Source organism: Pagrus major, chromosome 15 (assembly GCF_040436345.1).
Source record: "Pagrus major chromosome 15, Pma_NU_1.0".
Classification (NCBI taxonomy): domain Eukaryota; kingdom Metazoa; phylum Chordata; class Actinopteri; order Spariformes; family Sparidae; genus Pagrus; species Pagrus major.
This window is the reverse complement of record NC_133229.1, coordinates 6,879,233-6,903,875: the sequence shown is the minus strand read 5'-3', so window position 1 is coordinate 6,903,875 and position 24,643 is coordinate 6,879,233. Positions and strand designations below refer to the sequence as shown.

General features: G+C 43.0%; 1 protein-coding gene across 2 annotated transcripts in view; it reads left to right on the top strand.

The window, feature by feature from the left end:
- The window catches only part of stox1 (storkhead box 1), a 36,569-nt gene that overhangs the window by 10,726 nt on the left and 1,200 nt on the right, over positions 1–24,643 (top strand). The window contains exons 1-3 of one of the 2 annotated variants that reach the window (XM_073482672.1): positions 1,497–2,005; positions 20,515–20,667; positions 21,139–23,812. In XM_073482672.1, the coding sequence (XP_073338773.1) occupies positions 1,675–2,005; positions 20,515–20,667; positions 21,139–23,812 (3,158 nt within the window). In that variant the 5' untranslated portion in view covers positions 1,497–1,674. Of the gene's footprint in view, positions 1–1,496; positions 2,006–20,514; positions 20,668–21,138; positions 23,813–24,643 lie in introns of those variants that run through there. The other variant, XM_073482674.1, reaches the window with a different exon arrangement.

Here is a 24,643-nt window from a genome sequence, read left to right as displayed (position 1 = left end):
AATTACTGAAAGGTATATTTTCTAAGAAATGGTCACAATTCTAATGTAGCTCTAAAACTATAGGGAGCAACATAACTGCTTACTGCTGGTCACTGTACACTTTACTGTAGCTATCTTTGGCTGTAGCAACTAGCTGCTGTTAGCACACAGCTTAGTTAGCCAATGAAGAAAGGGATAAAGAACAGAGGTGCTTGACAAAAGCTCCAACCAGGACTATGAGTTGAGGGACGAGAGGACACGGCAGGCAGAGACAGGAGAGGCAAGCAGTGGCAGAGGACCAAGAGAGAGTCGGCCATCAGCAGCGGGTGAAATCGACGTGTAGAGCCGGAATATCATCACACCTTGTGGTTGTATTTTTTCATATAGTAAGGAAAGTAGATGTAAAAATATCTTCTCTCGACATTTTGTTGGTTTATTTTGACTATTAAATCAACTCAGAAGTGAACTCGCTGCTTTTACATCTCCTAGATGATAGCACGACGGCTATCAGACGATCCCCTTTTGAGGTACAAGTGATATTAAGGTAAAGGACAGGCCAGGGCTAGCTGTCACACAACATCAATACTGTTTTTTCTTACACTCTAATGATAATAATGATTGTTCTTTTCTTTCCATGTTTAAAACAAAAATTCTGGTCATATCTTACAAATTGCTCCTTCAAAGTAGCCTATGTAAGAACTGGCCACCTGTCAAATTTATACTATAAAAAACATGGGGCAACATATTGCTTGAGTAAACGCTACCTGCTGCTAGCTGTAGCTGCTGTTAGCTAGTTAGCTCAGTTAGCTGTGCAGTTAGCAGCCCAGACTGGGGGTGTTGGTGTTTTAGCATGGAGCTTGGACTGCGATGGGCCGGGGCTAGCTGGTTACCATTCCGCCTTCAGTAGATATCTTTGCAACTCAATACATAGACATCTTTGACATGACGTCAACACTGTTTTTTCTTTGAAATCTGTTGATAGTTAGCTGAGTTAGCTGTGCAGTTAGCAGCCCAGACTGGGAGTGCTGGTGTTTACACAGCTAGCATGGGAGCTTTAGACTGTGATGGACCGGGGATAGCTGGTTAGCATGCTAACTTCAGTAGATATCTCTGCAACACCAAGAGATACGCAATGTTTTGCATTCTGTTGATCACTTAAGTTAAATTGTGGATGTTTTCATTGAGATTCTTACATATTGCACCTTTAAATCTTCTCTTTAGAAACATCAGTCTTAGTTTGATGAAATATGACTGTGTTTTTTTATATCAAATGATGAAGCAAATAGCTGAAAATCTACAAAGAAATAAAAATTTAAAAAAAAAAACAACATATAAGGGTAGTCAAAATCTAAATCTGCTCCTGTGCCATGCAGGAGACAGCACCTGTCCCTGCAGCAGAGACGCAGCACACAGCAGACCAGCAGCAGTCAGTGGGAGGTCTACCTGTGTGACCAGCAGCAGGCTGATGAGCCCTCCTCCTCTCTGCCACCGTCACTGGTCTCCCTGGAAGCGGAGAGAAACCAGTCGGTCGGTCCCTGCGCCTCCGGATCAGTCGCCGCGGACGCACACTGGAGGAATGCGCGGCGAAACACGGCGCTTGCTCGGATTTTCAGACAGGACAGCTGTCTTTTAACACGTGCATTTTCATTCCTGGCATGATAGCTCCCTCCTGGAGCCGATAAAGGCGTCAGAAAAATGTCTCACCAGCAGCGGGTCGTCCAGCTCTCCGCCGCTTCGCTCGCTGTAGTCCTCGGCCCGGACGAGGAGAGTGTGCGCGCCGGCGGAGGGAAGCTCAACGCCAACACTACGACCGGCCAGGAGATTTTCGCGGACTTCAAGGCGCAAAACTTGCGCAGTTTCTGGAATAAGAGGCTCGTTAAGGCCATAGCTGAAGTGTACTTTCAGGGATGGATGGAAAACATGGTGCTTTTCATTCAAGGGAACGCAAACAACCTGGAGGTGCTGAGAGAAGCGTGGATGCGCAGGGCTCTGAGGTCACCAAAGGGACTGATCATTAAAGCTGTCGGTATGTAACAACACTGTCATCACTCATTACATTATAAAGTAGTGTTGTGAAGCCAAGAAAGTTTCCAGAAGTAATCCTGTGACAGAATGGAAAAGGCTGCAATGTAAATATATGCAAATAAGAGTCTTATAGGTGGCATAACAACACCACAAGAGCATCATGTGTTTTTACTTCAAGGAGTCACACACCAACAACTTGTGTTTGTTTACCAAACTGGGAGAAACGTGTGAAAGTCATAAACTTAGAAGAACAGGAGCTGTCAGGGTTTAACACCTCCTCCTCCTTCTCCTTCTCCTCTGTACTAAACTCATTTAATCTGATGTCAAACATTTTTAAAGATTATCTTTAGTGTCTTTCACACTAGATTTGGACAATTATGACAATTATTTTGTTGTAGAGGCATAAAACTGCCTCTCGGAACAAAACATATCAAGATGACTTGATTCCTCTTATAAAAGATGATATTCCTTTAAACTCATCTGGTGCACTGGAGAGGATCTCACAGCCTCCCCTTGTCGTCGTCGTCGCTGTGTTAAGTTTACAGAAGCTTGTTAACAAAGCTCTGTACACCATGTAATTACTTCTAATTGCTCCTCTTCTCTGGCTCTGGTTGTCAGATGTGTTTTTAATGCACAGAAACAATGAATGGAAACCTTTATGCAGCCTCTTATAGCGTGATCTCATGGGCTGTAAATGCCTGCTGGAGAAAATGACAACCCTGTGAGGGGCTTTAGACCTAATGACAGTATTCTGAGGAGATGCACCAGGTTATTCACACTGTTTTTTCTTACTTTAGAAGAAAAACTCTAGGTTGTAGCAGAACTGATTTGATGTTTCTGCCGGAAAACACCACCTTCCACTCAAAAAGCAAACAATTTCACCGTGAAATTAAAAAAAACTGCAGGATGCAAACGTGTAAGGTTTGGGTTTAAGGTTTTCCAAATGTTAGTTGAGCCTCAGGTTGTTGAAACAGCGGCTCTGAGGTGCCATTTGCTCCAGCTGCCTTGCCTTAATCTCACGGTCTGTCTTTTAAATAACGTGTCCGTTTGTTTGAGTGTTATTTTGTCTGCATGCACGCCTCGCCTCTGTCTACCTGCTGCCTCCGTGTCAGTCCGTCAGCTCTGCCAGATCGGGCAAAGTGAAGGGAGGAATGTGATGATGAAGGGGAGGAAGAGACCACACACAGGGGAGACCCGGGAGGGCGTGGAGCGATGCAGGAGGGGGGAGGGTGTGGAGGCTGACATGCCGTCCCGCTGTGAGACAGTTTCTAGCCAGTTTCAACTCAACATACTAACACATGAGCCAAAGGTAATCCTGAGCTTAGTGCTTTACACGGCGTCAGTACATGCATGACGATGTATGACGGGCGTTCGATGCCTCAACAGACTCCTCATGTTTGAGCTTCACACCAGAAGCTTGTGAGCAAACACGTCTGTGTGAGGACATGTCACCTCCTTCTCCGCCTTAACAAATCCTTTGCCTCACACTGCAGCAATTTGTATGGAAATCAGCGCTGGCAGACTGTCAGAGGCTGGTTTTACTGCCTCCTTACTGAGAATCGGTCAGCAGTGAATCACCATGCGACCGGCTGCCGACCACCGCCGCTTTTCTGTTACCCAGGATTAATGTCCCCTCGTTTCATGGCCAGTGAGGGACTGTGAAAGTCAGACTTCTAGATTGATATCAGGCATGGACTTAGAGGCCTTGACATTGTTCTGATATAAATATGTCAGCTAGAAAATAGAAATGTTATGAGTAATGGGCTACAGTGGATTTCAAACAGCCCTATTTCCTTTCTTGGGTCAGAGCAAGGTTGAGACGTGAGGAGGTTCTTTAAAGGAACTAGTTCAGACGATGTTTAGCATATTTAAAAGAGACATATTGTGCATGTTGTCCCCTTCTGTCTGAGACGCTCTGTGTTAGCTCCTGAGCCAGCACCGCTCGACCAGTCGGCTCTGTCGTGTTTTCAGCTTCCACTTAGGAATATAGGCATAAATCATGCAAATGTGTGACAGGATGACGTAATGTGATGTCACAAAGTCACGGAATTAAAGGCGGGATGATGGACAACCTCTTACATGCACACGAACGTTTATAACATACTGAAGGAAAGGAAATGATCGGTCTCCTTTAACATCATTGGATAATGATATGAGAGACAAAGATTGTTCAAACGAAGCTTCCAGACAAACAGACACATCATCGTGATTAATCTGTGCTAATCCCTCCTGTCTGGTCATCAGTGAGTCTGAGAGGAGACAGGCTGTCACCTCCGGGCCTCTTCTGAGGGGAGAATATGCAAGAAAGGACGTGTACGGAGGTGGAGAGGGCTGATGGAGTGAGGGGATCGTGACGAGGTTAGGCCGAGGTAAACAGACAGGGTGAGGAGTTAGTATGAACAGGCTTCGTTGTTATCCTTGTGGGAATGGGCCTCCCTGGTACTGGGGTTGACCTCTCCGCTTCAGCTCACCGACGTCTGCAGGGTGTTTCTCATTCTTCCTCTTCGACTCTGAAATGATGTGTTCATCCCTTTTCTTCCTCCTAGCAGTTGTTTACTGACATATACCACCGCAGAGTCATTTCATTAATAATCAGTGTGGTTCCAGTATCCTGCAGGAAACACAAAATATGAGGAAAATGCAAAAACATCATTGGTGTTTGTTGTCTTTGTCTTTAATAAGTGTTACTAACACTGGTGTTAGCTCACAGAAACCAAACATTACATCCAGCTCACTTTTTCTTACTGTATGTACAGAACAAAAACACAGGCAGGAGTCAAGCGATGGTGTCTACATGCCACATTAATCTGAGTCACCCTTTTCTCTCAAACAGGTCATATTTACTCCAGTTTTGTTTTATCAGTCAAATCCTGTTAAGATGGTTTACATGAAAGTTGCAATAGCCAGCATAGTGGATTTAAAGGAATAGTTATGCATTTGAGAAAATGTGCTTATTCAATTTATTTCTCCATCGAGTTGGTGGGAAGATTTATACCGCTGTAGTGCCTCTGCTGGGAGGCGATAAGCTAGCTTAGCAAAACGACTGGAAGCAGATGGAAACAGATAGCCTGGCTATGTCCAGATTAGACCAACAAGATAAAACATGTTAGTAAAAGTTAGACTTGCTGGCAGGCGTATTTCTGAACTTTGGCAAGAGTCAAAGAGAGTCTTTATGCTAAGCTACGTTAATGGCCTGTTGGCTGTAGCTCGGTTACGCAGAGACATTGTAGAAAGTTGTATCGATCTTCTCATCTTACTAAAAAGGGAATAGGCATATTTCCGAAACTATTTCCCTAATGAGATTTTAACTGAATCTTTATTGTGAATGAAAATGCACTTATTGCCTACTCAGCAGTCTTAACTACATTCTGACTGGAGGCTCTCCTGTTGAAACCAGAGGCTTCATAATGACTGTTAGCTAGTGCTGCATTATTTAGCGTCCTACTATTGTCCGTGCAGCAGGATGAACGTGGATCCAGGAGCTGAAACATTTATACGCAGTCAGCCAGTGGTGTAATGAGGTGTTCTGTGTCCTTCCAACAATCAACCTCTGTAAACTGCCCTCGTCCTCTTGAACATGGACGTGAATGAGTCTTGGACGGGGCTCTCACTTTCACCATGGAAAAACACATTTCTGGTCATTGTAGGCCTTCTGTAGGACTCCCTCTGTGTGTTTTTGAAGAACAGCACGGCAAAGCCAAGTTTCCTTTTTAAATAGTATGTTTCATTTAACTAACCATACCATGAGGTGGTGGAGCATTCCTGAAATCCTTCATTTACTGTTGAGATCATTTCCTGAGTTTGCCGACTCAGAGAGCCTGCTCTTTACTTTTCACTTGAAAGTGTTGTATTTTCACACAAGGGGTGTCTCCTTTCATGAGGGTGTTTTGTCGAAGTCTCAAAGCGCTTCACTAATGGTCATAACTCTTCCAGATGTTAGCTTATTAACCATGACACCCCCTTGCCGGGCCTTCCAGGTTTAAATGGCCCACCCTGTCCTAACTAAGCACTAAAGGTCAAAGGTTACAACCTTATTGCTAACAAGCCACCTTGAGGTCAGTTAGCTTCAGAGGCTTCGTTAGAAGGCAAACATACATCAATACAGTATCCAGGTGTTCACTAACAATGTCACACCACCCATTATGTCCCAATATAGTTCATATGAAGGAATTATAAACAGGATGTTATTTAACACTATTGATTCTTCAGGAGTGGATATTGTTTTATACTTTTATGTTTAGATTGCTTCTGTCAAGTCTGCTTTTGCCTAATCTAGTCTTGCCTAATTTTAGCTTCTGCATTTCTTTAACAATTTAAATCATTCAACAATTATTTTTTAACTGTTTTAATCATATATTTCGACTGTGCCCTTATTCCATGCGCTGTCTTACTAGTTTTTGTAAATGTATTCTACTAAGGTCCTGCATCACACCATCACATCACATTTGCCTGTTTATTTTCCTCCGTAATATGAGGATATTGTTCGGACTCCATGATTTTATTAATGTATATGTCAGTATTGTTTTTCTGGTAAAAGACAGACTGAGGGGAAACACTCACAGAAGCAGATTATGTGCGATCTGCTCAGTAGCTGCTCTCAAACAATATTGGTTAAAAACAATCACTCTTGAGCTGCCTGACACTAATAGTATGACATTAAGCAATTACACATAATATACGCTGCCGTTTTTCTGGGTTTTCATAATGATGAAGAGTCCAGAGTTTGACAGACAAACACAGAGGACCATTATTTTTGGAAACTAATAGCAAATCTCTCAGTGACCAACAGTGTAGAGGTCCTGTGTCTGACTACAGTGTCGGTCTGGTAGATCAAAGAACGCCTAATTTACTTATCATAAAAATAAACAGCTGACTGGAGATTAATTCAGTTGTAACATGAAAGCTTTTGACGTTGGTTGAGCCTTTGATTCGTGCAGCTCCGTTGAACCTTTAGATTGTTATTAAATTTGCACTGTTGGTAGTAAATTAGGCTAAAGTCTTATAATACCTACAAGCTTTACTCTTATTATCTTTTACATGCCAGCACCAAGGGTGTATCCCTGCATTCATCTAGAATGTCTCTGTACTTCGTGGGCTGTAAAAGATGGTTTATACGGTCCAGATATGGGGAAACCTTGACCTCCATTCTCCGACATGACCTCGACAGTGTCTCCACATGTGAGAGACTATGCGTGTGTGCGTGCCTCTCAGCACATCATTTGTTAGCCACATCCTTCCCATCAAGCAGGAAGCTCACTCCTGGTGCGAATCAGGCACGTTGGACTTTTTATCAACCCAAATATTGGGCTCACCCGTAGCGGAGGAGTGGAGTGGTGCCAACAATAACAGTTGAGGAGTTTCCTCTGTATCCCTCAGCTTATACACCCTGTCAGCAGCCGCTCGGGTTTCCCACGTGGGATTTATCTTCATTCACTTTCTGGTCAGACAAATGGGTCGACACACAAGTGAGGCAATATTACATTAAATTTGGTATTACTATTAATCTTCAGTTTCCTGACAGGATGTTTTCTTTGCTTCATTTAGCATTGATAAATGCGGTGGTATGCTAACATCGGTCCTGTGAAAGGTGCTGTGTTATTGTATTTCAAGAGTGAAAGATACTTTCAAGGACCTCAGCAGAGCTGCGTGCTGACCAGTTGCAGGGCATTAAAAAGTGATGGATCATATGGCAGACACCGGACGGGAGCTCTGTTCTTAATACTGGGATAACAAACACAGAAATGTGCTGCACCTCGATCTTGGTTAAATAGGAGGAAATGGGTTTCATCTGCAACCAATGACTGCCATCACTCTTGATTAAGGGGTGTGGATCAGCTTGAAACCCTCATAGATCTTGTGTATATCTGTCTGGAAAAGCCATATAGATTTAATGCGGTGAAAACCTGGATCCTTGACAGAGGCGAAACTGGGGAAATTAGAAGCTCTTGCTTATTCTGAGCTCAGTGGTTAGTATGGGAGTGAAATGCAAGAGCACAGATGAGCTTTATCACCGCTGAAATGGTGCAAAAAGGTCATAAAAATGTGTACAGGTGTTTAAAAGTGACTTAGAAGGGGCCTATAATTGAACCTTGGGGGACACCTTCTGTTACACATAAAAAAGATTGAATACAGGACACTTTTTTTTACACTGATATCAGTCAGTGAGGTAGTCGTAAAACCAGCCGCACACATCTGAATCAGAGCCAAAAGGTCTGAAAAACATCAGGAAACCATTGACTGAATTAATTGCTGTTAAAGGAAAGCAAACAGAGAAGCTTTGTGTTGGTTTGTGTAGTGGCTGAGATGGTCACGTGTTTCGAACCAAAGCCACACTGAGTAGAAATAAACAGACAAACAGAGAGAAAACTCACACATGACTGTATGATTTTGACCAGGCAAGATATTTTGGAGATGATGGTTTTATTCCTCATTCCTCATGGGAGAACATGAGCAGCCTTCCATGCCCTTCAGTGTTGGACGTACAGAGGTACACATCTGTCTGTTTGCGTTTGGTATTGAAATGCCATTTTGCTTCCTAGAATTTACAACCACAGAATTTATGTAGGAGCTCATTTACTTTGAAGCAGAACATCTGGACAAAGAGAACCAGACTTCTTTTCTGGTCTGAAATAAAACAGATCTGATGTGAACCATGCACACACTGGATCTTTGATTTTGATTGACCAATCGAAAGTTCCACCCCCTTAGTTACTGTTGCTAGGTCGGGCAAGCTTGACAATAAGAAACACGGCTGCGCCAGTCCCATTTAACCGGGTGCCACAGTTTTTATTAGACAGTTTCTACGTGGTAGGTAATATAGTGTCAAGAAGCTGACAGCAAGGACTACAGTGCCCGATGGAAGGATATTTTCATGATGTTACGTTTAATGAACATGTCAAAACGATGCAAATTGAGGTCAAGTCACTACACGCTCAACAAAAACGCCATGATCTTGACTTTACATCGTAATGTTACCTTTGAACAAATGTTGTCTATGTCCGTTTTTGGTGATGGTGAAATCCACTCTTCACATCAGACAAGATTTGTCTTCGGTTTTGGGGACGGAATAAACAAAACGCCCCCCACACAGTCAGGGTATCCTTTTTCTTGTCTTTTCTTTTCCACCAGCAACATCTTTTAGTCGTCTTCTCAACTTGTTTTACTTTTCTGCATAGACGAGCCGAGCTTATAGCTCATAAGTTTAACAGGAAACAGAAACGTTTACAGAGGTTCACCAGGGTACCAAGCTTGCTCGACAAAAATGTTCGGGACTCAAGAGTCAATTATGTTTTATCTTTTTACTAACCACAAAATTAAAACAGAGTAGGAAGTGATTCTATGTCAACATCTGTCTATCCATGCACCAAATCAGTTTTTTAAAATTAGTTGTCCAAACAACCAATTTGACTCTTTAATCTTGAGTAATGCAGGCAGTACAGGCTGATGTCATGCAGGGTTATTTATAAAAGGGTCTAACAGGATAATTATGATCTTTTTTTTCTTCTGTCTGTAACTCCCCCCTTTTTTTTGCAGTGTAATACTAATCTTTGAAGTATCCCTTTCACCAAATGCCTTCCATTAAGATGAAATGTTAAGTTTAGCCCTAAAAACATCAGATCTCGAATCAAGCTGAGATCAAGAAGTTAGTTACTCCAGAAATGATGACAAATTTGGCTTGAGACAAGGCAGAGTTTCTGCCTAAATAAGTATAGTTTCGCAGAAATGTGAAAAACATATACATGGCTGTTAAAGAACAAAGGAAAGGTACTGTGGTCCACATTTAAATGACTTGGACTCGGGCATCTGGCAGAAACAGCACTGTGGGGTAATGTTCATGTTCATGAAAGCAGACGAGAGCCAGATATGTCGGGGTGCGGCCCATTAAAGTCTGAAGAGGTATGACGTATAGTAAAAAAGATGGGAAACTAAAGTGTTGTGCTCTAAATCCTGTCTCCTGGCACTGGCACTGATATCACGTTACACAGAGCACTTTGGGCCGTGCTATAAAATACAGGCCTGTCTACCTTCACATTGTTACTGGTCCTCTGTTAAACACCTGGTCAGGTGTATTTCTATTCCACAAGAACATGATAACAGGGTTTTAGCTTCGTACCGGGTCATTAATTTCTTACTGCATTAGCTGGATCGCTATTTAAATTGTTCTTGCTCTGAATCAGATGGTAAAAACATTTTTTAATGGCATTACAGCTGCAGGGGTTTGCAGCCAAGATCTGTGGTGACCAACTATTATGTGAGCGTAAATGTTTTTAAGCCCTGTGAAAGTCAGTTTGAGAAGCTGAGTCACAGCCCGCTGATGCTTTCTGCCAACATACATTAAATGTCAAAGGGTTGGTTTGTCTCAAGGCCGTAACTGGATTATAGATACCCATACTGCACTCCTGCCCATGTTTCTTCTGTTTCTTGGGCTTTGTATTGCATGTGGCAGGTCGCTGCCACAGTAAAGGTTTCTATGGTGATCTGTGTCAACACAAAGCCTGGCTGTGTTTCTCGTCACGGCTCAAAAGTTTGAGCTCATGAATCCTCTTTAGTCATGGCTTTTTGACTTTTTCTCTTATCTGTTTCTCTGCTGAAGAATCAGAACTGTTTATTCCTAGAAAGTCAGCATTCATGTCCTGAACAATGGGCCTAAATTGGATTAAATAACACAGATCATTCTGCAGATTGTATCCAGCTAAAATGAGTCAGCATTGCCAAAAAAGGCACTTTCTCGAACACTGATTACAAAGAGGCCACAGTCCAAATGTCACTCTTTTCCTTCAACGCCTCACTTAATGTTTAAACGCGAGCACTCTGAGATACTGAACCGTCAATAGGTCAGATTAAATATTTACCTAATGCTTCCACGTTTGGGGTGGAAACACTGCTTTTATTGTTGTGAATCAATCAATAAAGTCGGCTCAGTCTCTCCATTTTATTGGTTATTGATGTGCTTTTTAAGTAAACTACAAAGTCGGCCAAATTTGGCCAATGTGCACAGGAAAAACCCTGTATACAGTACATTCAACAATAAATACTGCTTAATGCAAACTTCTACAGATCTTGTTGATATCCGTGCAGTGTTTGTCCTTTCAGAGTGGAAGGACAGGAAAGGGCAGTGTTGTTAGACTGGGCGAGGTTTGGTTGTTGAGATTGTGATTGCTCTCTGAAGGGATCTTTTCACTCAGTTTATTGGGCCATTTAACAGCAACGCCCACATCTCTGTGTGGAATGAAAGACATGAACCCGTAAAGCTAAAAAGTGTGATGTGCACACACACACACACACACACACACTCGCACAAACATTAGCAGACGAGGGAGGGATCATGGCGGCCTGTGAGACCGAAAAACCCAAAACAAAGGGAGGTAGTCGCGGGACTGCGAGGCAGTCATGACATAAATTACAGTTGACATCTCTTCCCGTTACAGTAAATCTGACTGTATGAATGTTTGACATCGTCCCACCAGAGACCTTAACTCAGGTCCTTCACGTACAGCCTGTAGGTTCACTGAAGCGTGTTCCTCACAAGGTCTCGTTCGATGGGAGACAGGGAGGGATTCTGCAGCCCGGGCGGGCCTCAGGTTCATGTTGAATGCCATGCAGTGTGTCCTTAATGAGGGAGAGAGAAGATTAGCCTGTTTGCTCAGTGGAGTGTAAAAGATTAGACGACACCAGTATGAGATAAGATGGTGTGTGTCTGTGGGTGTGTGTTTTCCAGAGAGGCCTTGGAGTGTGGGATTGTGGCAACAAGTCTGATGCTTCAGGTAGATTTCACCCGTCATAGCATGAAGGTGAAAGGTCGAGGACTAGATTCACAAGTTGTGCAAACTTCTCTACTGCTTTGGTTTCTGGTCTCCCATCAAAGCCTGGATATAGTTTAAAGATATAAAATGTAACATTTCTGCATTAAAATGTCTAAAAATGACAATATTGATATTTTGTCGAGTTGTGTCCTTACATTGGGCGGTGGCGACAACAACTCCCATAATCCCATGCTACTTCGTGACATCTTCAGACTAAGAGCTTTGTTTTCATTGTTTTGATTGAGACATCCTCGAGTGGAAGACATGCATACATTTCACTTGCATTAATTAAAAGCCAGAGATAAACAAACTAATTGCAATTCATCCTGAGGAGGGCGTAAATGTGGATACCAAATATTAAGCCAATCCATCCGATACCTGTCAACACATTTCCCTTAAAAAACTAAACTGGCAACCTTATGGTGGCACCAGAGAAAAAGAATTATTGTATCACCTCCGTCAGTAGGGTTCATCCTCTGGGGACGATGAATATCTGTATCCAGTGTAGTTTCAGTCTGGACCGAAGTGGTGACCCGATCAACACTGCCTGCCCCAGAGCCTTGCTGATAGGATGGCTGATAAGCAACAACATTATAACAAAGTCTCACATCAAGGTGCAATTTGTTTAAACTTACTGGACTCCGGCGGGACTGCTTTAAAGCACAGAAACAGCACAGGAGCAGAAGATTACTGCTGCACGCAAATGTTGAGTGAAAACATTGTGACGGCCTGCCCACTCCTCCACAGTCCATTTATAAAACCGCACATTCAGAGGTTAGCTGGCTGCCCCCCCTCTTCAACTTTAAAAATGGTCCTTACCAAAATGGCGGTGGTGTGGGGAGTCGACAGAGTCCACCCGAGAGTGGGGATCGGCAGAGTTGTTTCCTAACCTGCATAGTCGAACATTAGCACATAGCATAACATTAGCTAAATATTTAAAAATTCAAAATGATATAAGCTGTCATGAAGGCTATATTTTTGTTATATATACATATATGTTGTGTCTCAACATGTGTATGCTTGTTAGTCTGACAGCATCTTCGTGATCAAAATTTACCACATTTATCATATATAACATGTTTGATTACTGGAGGTCTGTGTGTTTCATACTGTTACCAAGGTAAGAAGAGGTGTTTCCGTTGTTTAAATGCTAAATGTTTGGGTGGCATTATGTCACGTCTCTCTAAACACTGATTGAGAGGCCAAAACTGGTGCCGTGGTTTTGCACATTTCGATATAGCGTGACACTCAGATTAAAACATTATTTTCAATTTGAGTCAGTATGGCTCATGGACGGCCTACAGTTCTGTGTGGCGTGTCTGTATTTTCTTCCCAAGAAACTGGAGGTAATGCAATCATGTATGAAATGGGACTCATGTGGCTCTGAGGCCAGCTAACGACATAGCCATGTGAATACATGTGGCATTGATCAGTGTGAGCAGCCAAGAAGATCTCAGCGGGGATAGAGGAGAGAAGATCTCTGTCAATCATCTCAAATATGAGCACGCAGCTACAGGCTTTTTTATCCCCCAGGCAGCTTTATATTCTCACACAGAACATTTTATGACATGGGAAGAAATGGTTGTTGTTTAGCTCTGCTTGTGTGGGCTTTGTCATGTTATTGTAATGCTATGGTGAAGACCATAAAAATTAAATTCAGACTTGTTGTTTAAGGTTAGGCATTAAAAGTATGTATTGTCTCAGTAGTTCTCACAGTCTGGATATGATTTTAGAGGTTTTTTGACATATGGGTTGAAAAATATACTAAATCAAATGAAACAATTTGGAAAGGCTAAGTCATTCTTTGTGTAATTGCTGTCGCCTCTCTGCATTTTTATGTCTGTGTGTAATCCCTCCATAACATGCAAGAAATAATCTGCGCTGCAGAGGCCGACATGTCCCGACTTCTCCATGGAACCGAACAAAAACGAATGCTGTGGTGTTTAAAACTGGCGGGTCTGTGCTCTATTCCTCCTGCCGTGCAGGAGTGACGATTCTGTCAACCAATCAGTGGACTGCAGTGTTTCTAGCTCCACCCTTTAGGTGCTGGATCAGTGTGCTAGGTACGTCAACAGAAGGGTTATGAAATATCAGGACAGATAATGATTGATAATGAATTTCAGTGAAATAGAAGAGGAAAACGACACATAATAACAGATGCTAGTACATTTTATTTTTACAACGCTTATATACTTTGAAACGAATCATAACATTTGATTCACTAATCTGATAAAAACACTGTATCAACAAATACACTATACCCCCTTTTCGATGGGTACTGCTGATGTTGATGACATCAGACAACAGTGTCCTCACGAAGTCGGGGTAGATGGATTTGCCATCTTTGAGTGGCGTTCCATTGTACGTTTTCTAGTAGGACATTTTTGAGTTTCGAGTTGTCTGGAACGCAGCAACACACTCAATAAAGTCTTTCATTACTGTTGGGTTAGGCTAAAAGAGAAACAGTTTGTTCAACGTGTTGTTACAAATATCGTGAAGGGTGATGATATTGTTTAAATTTAACCACAATGTTGTACTCAGTTGTTTGCGTGAAAAGACAGGGTTGTGTAACCATAAAAAAAAAAACAGAGCTAGAGAGAGAAGTCCAAACCCTGGTTTCTTTCTCACCTCCACACAGCTGGTCAGTCATGGCGTAAATTGTGTGTGAAAGCTGGATTTGGAAAGTTGCTGGGAAGGCTGGACACAGCTTCCTCTTCTTCCAATATTGGAAGATGTGTGAGGGGGTTTCCAAAGCTATTCAACCATCTGACAAACAGCTCTGACGAAGCTGTGCGACCCTCATACATCTTTAAAACTCTGCACCCCCAGTTTGTAAACTAGGCTTTCTGTTATATATTTGTCTTCAAACCCAGGGTGAGATATCATCATGGGGACATCATCAGAGTTATTTTCTCAGACTTGACAAAGCTCCCCCAGAGCCGAAGAAAGAAGAAGAAGAGGAGAAACTCTTTTTACAGGCTGATTACGACCAACCCTGAACAGACTTTCACTGTAAAACTGTCGGACTGCTCCTTTTAAGAGGTTATATTGAACTCCTCCTGACATACTTTAACACAAGTCTCGTCTCCTGTCTGACTCTCTGTTTCCCTCCCTCCTCCTCGTTGCACGGGGTTCGGTTGCCATGGCTCCCAGCAGGGTATTCATGCCGTGTATGACAATGAGTGTAATGTCGGTGGCCCGGGCTTAGATTACAGGAGCACAGAGGTCCGTTCCCCCTGGAGAGAAGACGGTTACAACAGTGAACCTCCCCGACGGTCACGCCTGCTAATGTTAGACTCAATAAACACTGATCCTGTCTAACACAGCCCCTTCTCATAAACAAACTGCTGTAGGTGTATTGTATTGTCCTCTGTCTCACACCTGCATTGCCAGTATCACTTTTCTATTGATTATTATTTTAATCACTGCTGCAGTCAGAATATAATTAAATGAATGGCACGAGGGAAACACGCTCTTGCTTGAACTTATTCCTGTTTTTAACCTCTTTGCAAGCAGGTGTCCGACAGGATATCCTGCTTTGTACCAGGACATGTTGAGAGAGGGTCAATGCCTCTGTGCAAAGAGAGCTGGGAAGTCATTTTGAAGTCATTCATTTATCCATCTAGATTGTTTTGGTGTGAGCCGCCGAGTTTTGGAGATATCGGCTGCCTTCTCTAGAATAAAATGGACAACATGGCTTTTGGTGCTCAAATTGCCAAAATAATACATTTAAAGCTCAACAGTGATGTCTCTTTTTATAGAAATCCTGACCCTCAAGATATTCCACAGACCATGATGTAAGTGTTTCATTACACCCACCAACCGTATCACCATGCAGAAAGAAGCCTGCATCTACTCATGGATGAGAGGCTAGTTAACTGGGTCCATGAGTAGATGAACACTTTCTTCTATGCTGTGGGTGTAGTTCAGTGAAAAGAAAATAGTTCCTTCACGAAACTGCTCGCTACAAGGTCTGTTGATTATCTTGAGTAACCGGGTCATGATTTCTAGAGACACATTGCTGTTCAGTTTTTCAAATGCTTTTGAGCACCATGAGCTGAGTGCCATCTAGTTCCATTATATTAGAAAGAAGGCAACTCGCACCAAAACAATCTAGATGGATTACCAGCACTACAGGTAAGAGGAAAAATATCTATTTTTGATTTGGGGGTGAACTGTCCCTTTAAAATGACTCCCCAGCTCTCTGTGCACAGAAGGAGATAGTGATTTCCCATCAGTTTATTGGGTTTCTGTGAATAATCATCTGCCTCCTCTGACCCTGTCATATCCTCGCTGGCCTTTCGGCTGTTGACAGCGGCTATAAGTGGTTGCTATGTGGACGGCCAGCCAGACATTCCTATAGGAAGTTAACAACAATGAGGGGCTAAGTCAGCTGCACTAATTCACTGCCCAGGGAGACTGCTATTGAGATATCCGCTCTGAGGTTTAGTCAGATTAACGTCTTCTGTCGGAGTCGGGGGAAGGCAGATGGTTTTTTTCTTTACAATCCCCCCGTGTGTCATAGGATCAGTTCTGGAGAGAAAGACCCCTGTCTGTGAGACTTATGAGCCTTAAGTGAACTCAGTGTGCCGATAATTGTTTTTTTTTACTGACTTTGCTTGACATATTTCTTACTTCCTTACTAACTCATACCCGAAATGAGCAGCAATGTGATTAACACATTTCTGCTGCTCTATGGTCAGTGTTATCCTGCTACTTTACTGCAAACAGGAAGATAAAATACAAGAAATAAACACTGATTTGAGAAGAAAGCGACTTTATAGTAGTGAAATTAAATCTGTTCATGCAGCAATAATAACTATATCTGTATAGCACCTTTTTCTAAAAACAATGTTTACAAAGAGCTTAACATGCATTGTGTGTTCAACATTTGTGGCTCAGGAGGCAGAGTGGGTCGTCCAGTAATCGGAAGGTCACTGTTTCGATTCCCCGGCTCCTTGAGCAAGACACTGAACCCCCAGTTGCTCCTGATGAGCAGGTCGGCACCTTGCATGGTAGCCTCTGCCATCAATGTATGAATGTGTGTGTGTGTGTGTGTGTGTGTGTGTAAATGGGTGAATTTGACAAGTGTTGTAAAGCACTTTGAGCGCTCAGTAGACTGGAAAGGGCGATAGAAAGTCCATTTACAATTTTAAAATAAGAAAGGAAATACAGAAAACTGCCAAAACAGCAATGCATAGATATGATTCACACAAAAGAAAATGACTTTACACTGGTGAAATTATGTGTTAATGCAGCCAGATAAAGTTATATGACATGCAATCTAGAAATAAATAGCTTCTGATAAGTGTTTAAAGGTTTGAAATAGGTGGAAAATGCAGGTTTTTGAGATCAAAAAGCACAGTGCTGAGTTAAATACACTGAATATTACTGAATAATTCTTGATTTAATTGTTTTGTATTCTTTATTTTAGTATGCTGAAAAATAAGGCCATGGAACCAGAAAAATATACTAAATTAAATATAAAATGACTTAATACTAGTGGAGTATGAGCATGCTGTGACTTGACACAAGTTTTTATTTAAGTTGAAAGAGAATAGACATTGGTATTAACTTTACTCTATAAACTGAAGCAGATTTACCAGTAAATTATGAATTTTAAGATTTCCTGACTAATTGAGGCAAAGAAGACACTCTCATGATAGATTTTAGGAAAATACCACATATTCTATTAAATAAACTAGTGAATAATAATAATAATAATAATAACAATAATAATAATAATAATCTTTACAAGCACAGAACTTTTGCAGTTGGGGTCAAATTGTTTTAGGTTGGTTGAAATTTGGGCTACTTTTTGTCACATTTGGGTCGTTTATACCTCAGAAAACTTAATCTGTATTTCAGTATATCACTTAACATGCAGTGACTTGTAAATGATGACCGTCAAAACAAAACATCCCTCAAGTTTATTATTATTAGTCTTTTGTTACCTATTAAAGTTAGTGTTTGGTCTCTTAATCTATTAGTTCAAGGTTCTGATTAGGCTGCGTTCTGTCATCCTAATCTAGCAACACTGTCTGCTTTATTGGAGGTAGTGATCCATATGTGCAGCACCAAGAAAATGAAAAATGTGTGTGGTACATATGTGTTCTGTCACGCTTTACTATGGCAGGTATCTGATTGGTTGTTTATTTTCCCTGCCTCAGACATAAGTGGTTCAAGTGTGAGGGTTGTAAATGTTTAGCTTGAGCTCAGCAGTGTTTTCACTGAATGCCCCGATGGTGTTGATGGGAGGATCAGTCACAGTCACACACACACACACACACACACACACACACACACACACACACACACATGTTCAAGCTTAATCTACACATTTATACACAAAGTGCAGTTGTCAGCACAACATGGAGTCACATGGTGAAAATATCTCTGTCAATAACATGAACAAGTTGAAGCTCCAACTGTAGCAGAACTTAATTATATGTGTGTATTTGTTTTTTACATTCAAGTTGTATTGGATACTGTTGATAATAAGTAAAATACAGAGGTGGAGTGTGATCACTGAGCACTTTCTTGCGTTGGATCACCATTTTTTCTCTTGTCCCTTCTTTCACCCTTTATGCTACTCACATCAATGAGGTGTAGCTGATTTACTAAAACCAATTTTCCAGCCCTGTGGGTAAGGGTTATGTTCATGGCCTTGTGTTCACACAGAGGGAGTTTGTTAACCCAGCTCAGATGCTAATCATTTATTGGTGGGATCTGGCTGGTTTCAGTGCTTCCACTGGGCTCACTTTTTATTAGTTAACATCACTTTTTGATGTCTATATTAGGGCTTTAACTAACCATTATTTTCATTGTTATTTTTTGAATTAATCAAATAGTTGTTTGGTCTATAAGATGTCAATCAGTGTTTCCCACAACCCAAAGAAATGTACTTTACTGCCATAAAGACACCTGAAAATATTCACATTTAAAAAGCTGGATCAGAGAATTTGAACGTTGTTTTGTAGGAAGTTGAAAAGTTACTTAAACCATTTAATTGATTATCAAAATAACTGGTGATAATTGGTGCCCCAGAAGCTCAGTCAGTAGAGCATGCGCCCCATGTGAAGAGGCCCAAGGTTTGAATCTGACCTGTATGTGTCTCCCTCTCTCATCCCTTCCTGTCCCTCTTCAGCTGTCCTCCAATAAAGCCATAACATTGGCAAAAAAGACAACCTAATAGTTGACAAGTGTAGTCGCAGGTGTAGTCTGTATTACATCTTTTATTGGTGTCAGTATTCCAATATTTCAAATCATAATGACTTTGTAAAAGAAATAACGTGTGCAGCTCAAACCCCTGGGGATGCACAAGCCAGTGCCAGGATAAACTGAAAGTGTTGCATCAGGAATGGCATCCGGCGTAAAACGCCTATGCCAAATCAAATATGCGGATCATGAAAGAAACAGATCTAAAAACACATGATCCGCTGTGGCGATCCCCTAACAGGGAGCAGCTGAAAGAAGGAGTAAAAGAAATAACGTAATGCACGCAGAGGAAGCCCCGCTGTGCACTGCAACAACAACCCTCATCCACATTCTTATTCAGACCATAACCACATGAAAGCTGAGCCTCAGCCCCAACCAGCTATTATGTTAACTTAAACATAAACATTTGAACGACACTGTAAGCCCAAAACAAACCTCCTAAAGGCTTAAATCTGAAAAAGAAACATTTCTAATAGTATGCCTAAACACAACCTTCCAGTTTGGCAGCGACTCTATCCATAACTCAGAAATGTTGCTGTAAACTGACGATGTTTCCCTCTTTGGACAGCTTTACTGGAAATGTAGCTTTCAAAGTCAGTTGTTGGTTTGTGGTTGTCTCACCTTGTGGGAAAAAGGAACGCTGTTAAATAAAGAAAAGACTACACGTCCCATCATTGGTACTGTTAATTGCATCTTCTCGGCCACCAGTATAACACATTGACCATTAGAGCCTTCTCAGTGAGGTAACCAAGTATTTACACTGCTATGTCAAATCCCAGTTTTGATGTCCTCTCCTATCAGCTGGGTGTAGGAGAGTCTTTACTATCGCCACCTCTCCGGTTCTCTTGGCACACAAAAGATCCTGTTTGCCTGAAGGAACGTAACCACTGCATGCTGCTTCAATTATGGTCTCCATGTGTGAAACTCCGTTGATTCTTGTGATTCTGAGCTGAAATGTTTCTAAAATGTCTGGTTAGCTTTAAAAGCAACTTAGTTTTATGATTTAAAAGCACTGTGGCTTCTGTCTGATCGGCTCCCACGGTTTGTATGTATGTTTCGTACTACTTTTACAAAGACGAATGTTTCAAAGACTGTCTGTCTTTCCTCCGAGTCCCTCTCACTTTCGGTAACATGTTTGTCTTAGGGCACCTCCTAGACGTGTGATATGGGGGGCAGGATATCGGATCTGCCCAGCAGGCAGACCTTTGGTCATTTCTGTGGGAGTAATGGAATTCCGTGGTCGGTCCCAGTACTGATGGAATTTCAAAAGCAGTCAGGCATGGTTCATATAACTCACATAAATAGACCACCTCGACCATGATTTAGAGGGCGGTTAGGAGAGGAATGTCAACTTCAGTACTTTGAGTTGTTTTCACTGGCAGCACAACTCAGAGAGGGATCTATCTAACCCAGGTGTGTTTGTGTGTACTGCAGCAGGCCCACCTGTTCCACTCAATCATCTGTGTGTGTGTGTGTGCGTGTGTTTCAGGTGATCTGTCCCCAGTGCAGATGTCCCCTGTGCCTCAGTCCCAGTTCATTCCCTTGGCTGAGGTGCTGTGCTCTGTCATCTCAGACATGAACTCCTCTGACATCGTCGTCAACCAGGAAGCACTTGTCAATTACATGAGCAAAGCCCACCCAGGTAATAAATCTAATATTCCCTCATTTGGCTTGTTAAAGTAATAGTTTGACATTTTGGTAAATAATTGAGTTTCTGCTGGAGAGTTAGATCATTGATAACACTCTTGTATCTGTCAGTTCGATATAGAGCTACAACGGGGTCTTAACACAGTGAACTGTGGGTAATTCACTCGGGTTAAGTCAGCAGAATTGTGGAATTATGAAAATTGGGCATAAAAAGCTCAAAATGTCTGCAAGAGAGCCCTCATACACTTGACGATTTGACAGTGGGACAGCCCTAAACCCTCGCAGACTCCTCGGGAACAAGCCTTGAAGTCTGTGAGTGTGGACACTGGGTTTAACACACTGACATAACTCTAACTCTCCATCAGACAACTAATTAGCGTATCTTCCAAAATTCCATAAACCAGACACAGTTTTGCGTCTTGCTTGTCTTTTTTCCTTAACACCCTTTTCTCTTCATGTGTCTCAGGGATAACCATCCCCACTCAGGACATCCTCTACAACGCTCTAGGCACTCTGATCAAGGAGCGCAAAATTTACCACACAGGCGAGGGCTACTTCATCGTCACGCCTCAGACATATTTCATCACCAACAACATGGTCCGAGAGAAGAACTGGTGGACTTCAGGTTCAGCGGACGAGCCTCCCTCTCCTCCGCCCATTACTTACCTTCTGAGCAACGATGCCTGTGTTGAGAGCACTCAAACGCCGCCAGTAGCGCACTGCAAGTCTTGCAGCTGCTTCAGCTCTCAAACATCCACTAATATCGCCTCCACTACTGTAACAGCCACCGTCCCACCATCCACTGTCCCAGACCAGCATTCTGTCTCTGTTTCGATAAGTGAGTGCACAGGCAAGAGCTTAAAGTGGCCCCGACCATCAGATCACAAACCCACAGTGCAGCACCAGTCCACCTCCACTGCGGCAGATTGTCAGGCGAGTGAGATCAGCAAAACTACAGCCACTTCCAACGTGACAGGCCGCAAAGAAAAGGACAACAAACCAGGCAGAAAGTTCGGTCTCAGTTTGTTCCGGAGAAATGGAGCTAAGAAAGAGAAACCAAAGAAGGAGTATGCATCATTCTCAGGCCAGTTCCCTCCAGAGGAGTGGCCAGTGAGAGACGAGGATGACCTGAACAACTTACCCCGAGACCTGGAGCATGCCATCATCAGACGCATCAACCCTGAACTGACTGTGGACAACTTGACACGCCACACGGTCTTAATGAAGAAGCTGGAGGAGAGAAAGGAGAGGGTGATAGAGAGAGTGTTGGACAGGGGTCTGGACAAAGAAGATAAGGGAGTAGACAAGGGCATGTCCACCGAGATCTTGACATTCTCAAAAGCCAGGCATCACCACTCCTCCAGGGCAGCGAAAAGATCTGCTCAGAAGGCCTCTCGCAGCAAGAGGAGGGTCCATTCCTCCAGAGAGAAACAGAAGGAAAAGGAGAAGGAGAGGGTTAAGAGCAAGTCTCCCATATGTGCGGATGATTATCCAGACGGAGAGGATTTGATCCCTGCTCGGCTCAGAGTGGAAATCCCTGTTGATCAACCAGATCAAGTGGAAGATGGTGGAGCTGTTGAGGGAAAATCTCTTTATAAGAAACGCATTGAAAACCCTTTCCAGACTCATCCAATTAAAGAAGTTGAGATTCCCCCGCCCATCAACAGAGAGCAAAGAAGACGAGAGGTGAAAGAAGGCAAGGCTTCAGGGCCGGGGAGGAAGGAACGTACGAGTCATCGCTCCAAATCGTGGGACCCGCACCGGGCCAAAGTGATTGCAGAGAATGGAGAGCATGCAGGGAAATCGCCCACATCTGAGGACAGGTACAACTGCGTCCATGAGAGGGACCTTACTGGTGATCATCTGCCCCAAGCAGACACAAAGCTCAGCAGAGAGCTGCCACTGGACTACAGCTCGGCCTACCCACAGAGCAGTACACTTCGGATAGACGACAAGATCCGACATCAGAGGGAGGGAAATGGCAAGGAGAGCTGGGAGGAAGAAGGCAGGAATAGGCATTTTCAGGAGCCAGAGTGCCGTGATGGTGGCCTCTCTAACATCCAACAGTACACCAATCCTAATGCCATGCTCCCTACGCATCCCTACGAGCCTGTCATAAACCACTCATATGAGCCAACTCCGCCCTGCCCCAAGCCTTCTTTGCAGCGGAAACACTCCCTCAGAGTCTCTAACCCACAAAGGGATGATGTTCAGAGGCCTGACGAGCTCTCTTCAAACCAGCAGGCCCTGGAAACTACAGCCACCCAGGAACAAGATGAGATAAGACCAGTCACTATCAGTAATCAAGAGCAAAGGACCATGAACCAGGGAGAAAGGCCTGAACTGATAGCTGACAGCACTCTCTCAATAACAGACACTGATGGCTTCATAGAAGATGACTACAGGCTCTATCAGAGAGCAGATGATCAGGAGGATGAGGACGCCTGCAGCTCCTTGTGTCTGAACGAGGAGGAGATTACTGATGCTGTGAATGTGTACCGACCAGGTGTAGCAGACTACCATAGCCACCAGTTGTCTTACAATAACCGGGAATCTGATTTGCATTATCAGGGAGTCTATGGTCACTATTTTAACTCCAACTTTCACCAACCACAAGTCGGCTCAATACAAAACTCCAGAGACAGCACTTTCAAAGAGCTTGTTCCACCTGCAACCCAGAGGGAAGCTTCCCTCAGTCCCACCAGACCCGGAGAATCCAGCTGGAAACATATTCATCACAATCAGAGGACCAGATCACCAGGGGCCCAAAGTGAATCCAGCGTCAGACAGAGTACATCGATCCAGGGGGAAAGACGACATGAGGTGAACCTCGATTTGGATCATCCTGAACCATTTGAAGTTGCGGACAGCAGCATCTTCGACTACTGCCAGACTAGTGAGATTGAATCAGACACAGAGACTGTCCGCAAGTCAGCCGACGAGGGCGATGGTGAGTCTGCTCACTGGGCAGCTGAGGTGGAGGAAGCGCAGGAGGACGAGTTCGATGAGACGGGTGTTCCTCAGACCCACAGAGCTGCTCTGAGGACGCCCGGTGGAGCCAGAGGGGCAGAGACTGGGGAAGCAGTGGAAATGGGAGAGAACCAGAGCATCACAGGAGACAGCGGTATAGATTCTCCTCGGTGAGTGCCTTTCTTTATAGTTGTTCACAGTAGCTGTAATGAGATACTGTTATTGTGTTTTCATTTCATTGTAACTTACACTGAGACCTGGGTATCTTGTCAAAGCTGTGGACTGACTGAAAGTTAGACAGCTAACACAGACTGAGGGGGAAATGCAATAAAGAAATGCTCCTAATCCTAAACCCAGGTGAACATTCTCTTCAGGACAGTGTTTTATTAGTTTAGGCTCACGTGTCATCCCTCTGTGGCTGTTCAGACCAGGTATTAACATGCGTCCTGAGTGATCCAATCACAAGTGGACAGTTCTCAGTACAGGTGTGAACACGCATTAAGGGCGCATTTGAGATCTGATCACTCAGACCACATCTGGAGGTGGCCTTGGTCTGTAAATAACCTGTTTGTTCCTTAACCTGCCAATGTTAGCAGCAGATGTTTGTGTACACACTGTTTGGGTCTTGGTATTATTAAAAAAAAAAAATACCAATACCTTGACTTCGATACCGGTTCCTGAACAGTACTTTTTTCGATACCGATTTTATGAAATCCCTTTTTAACTAAACATTACATTACACGTACCACTAAAGTATTGAAGGTTGAGACCCAGCCCTAACAATGTTTCAACTAAGCATTGACCTACTGTAGTGCCCACAATCTCACCAGTCAGGTTATTTAATTTAATTTACAAACCGCGTAATTTTGAGAGTTGTTGGGTGGGGAGAATCTTTGCAAACACCACGGCAAAGTCTAAATCATTCATGGCGCTTTGTTAATTCGGCATTAAATACATTAAGTTGTTTGTCACCCGTGGAGAAAGTCCCCAGATTCCCTTAA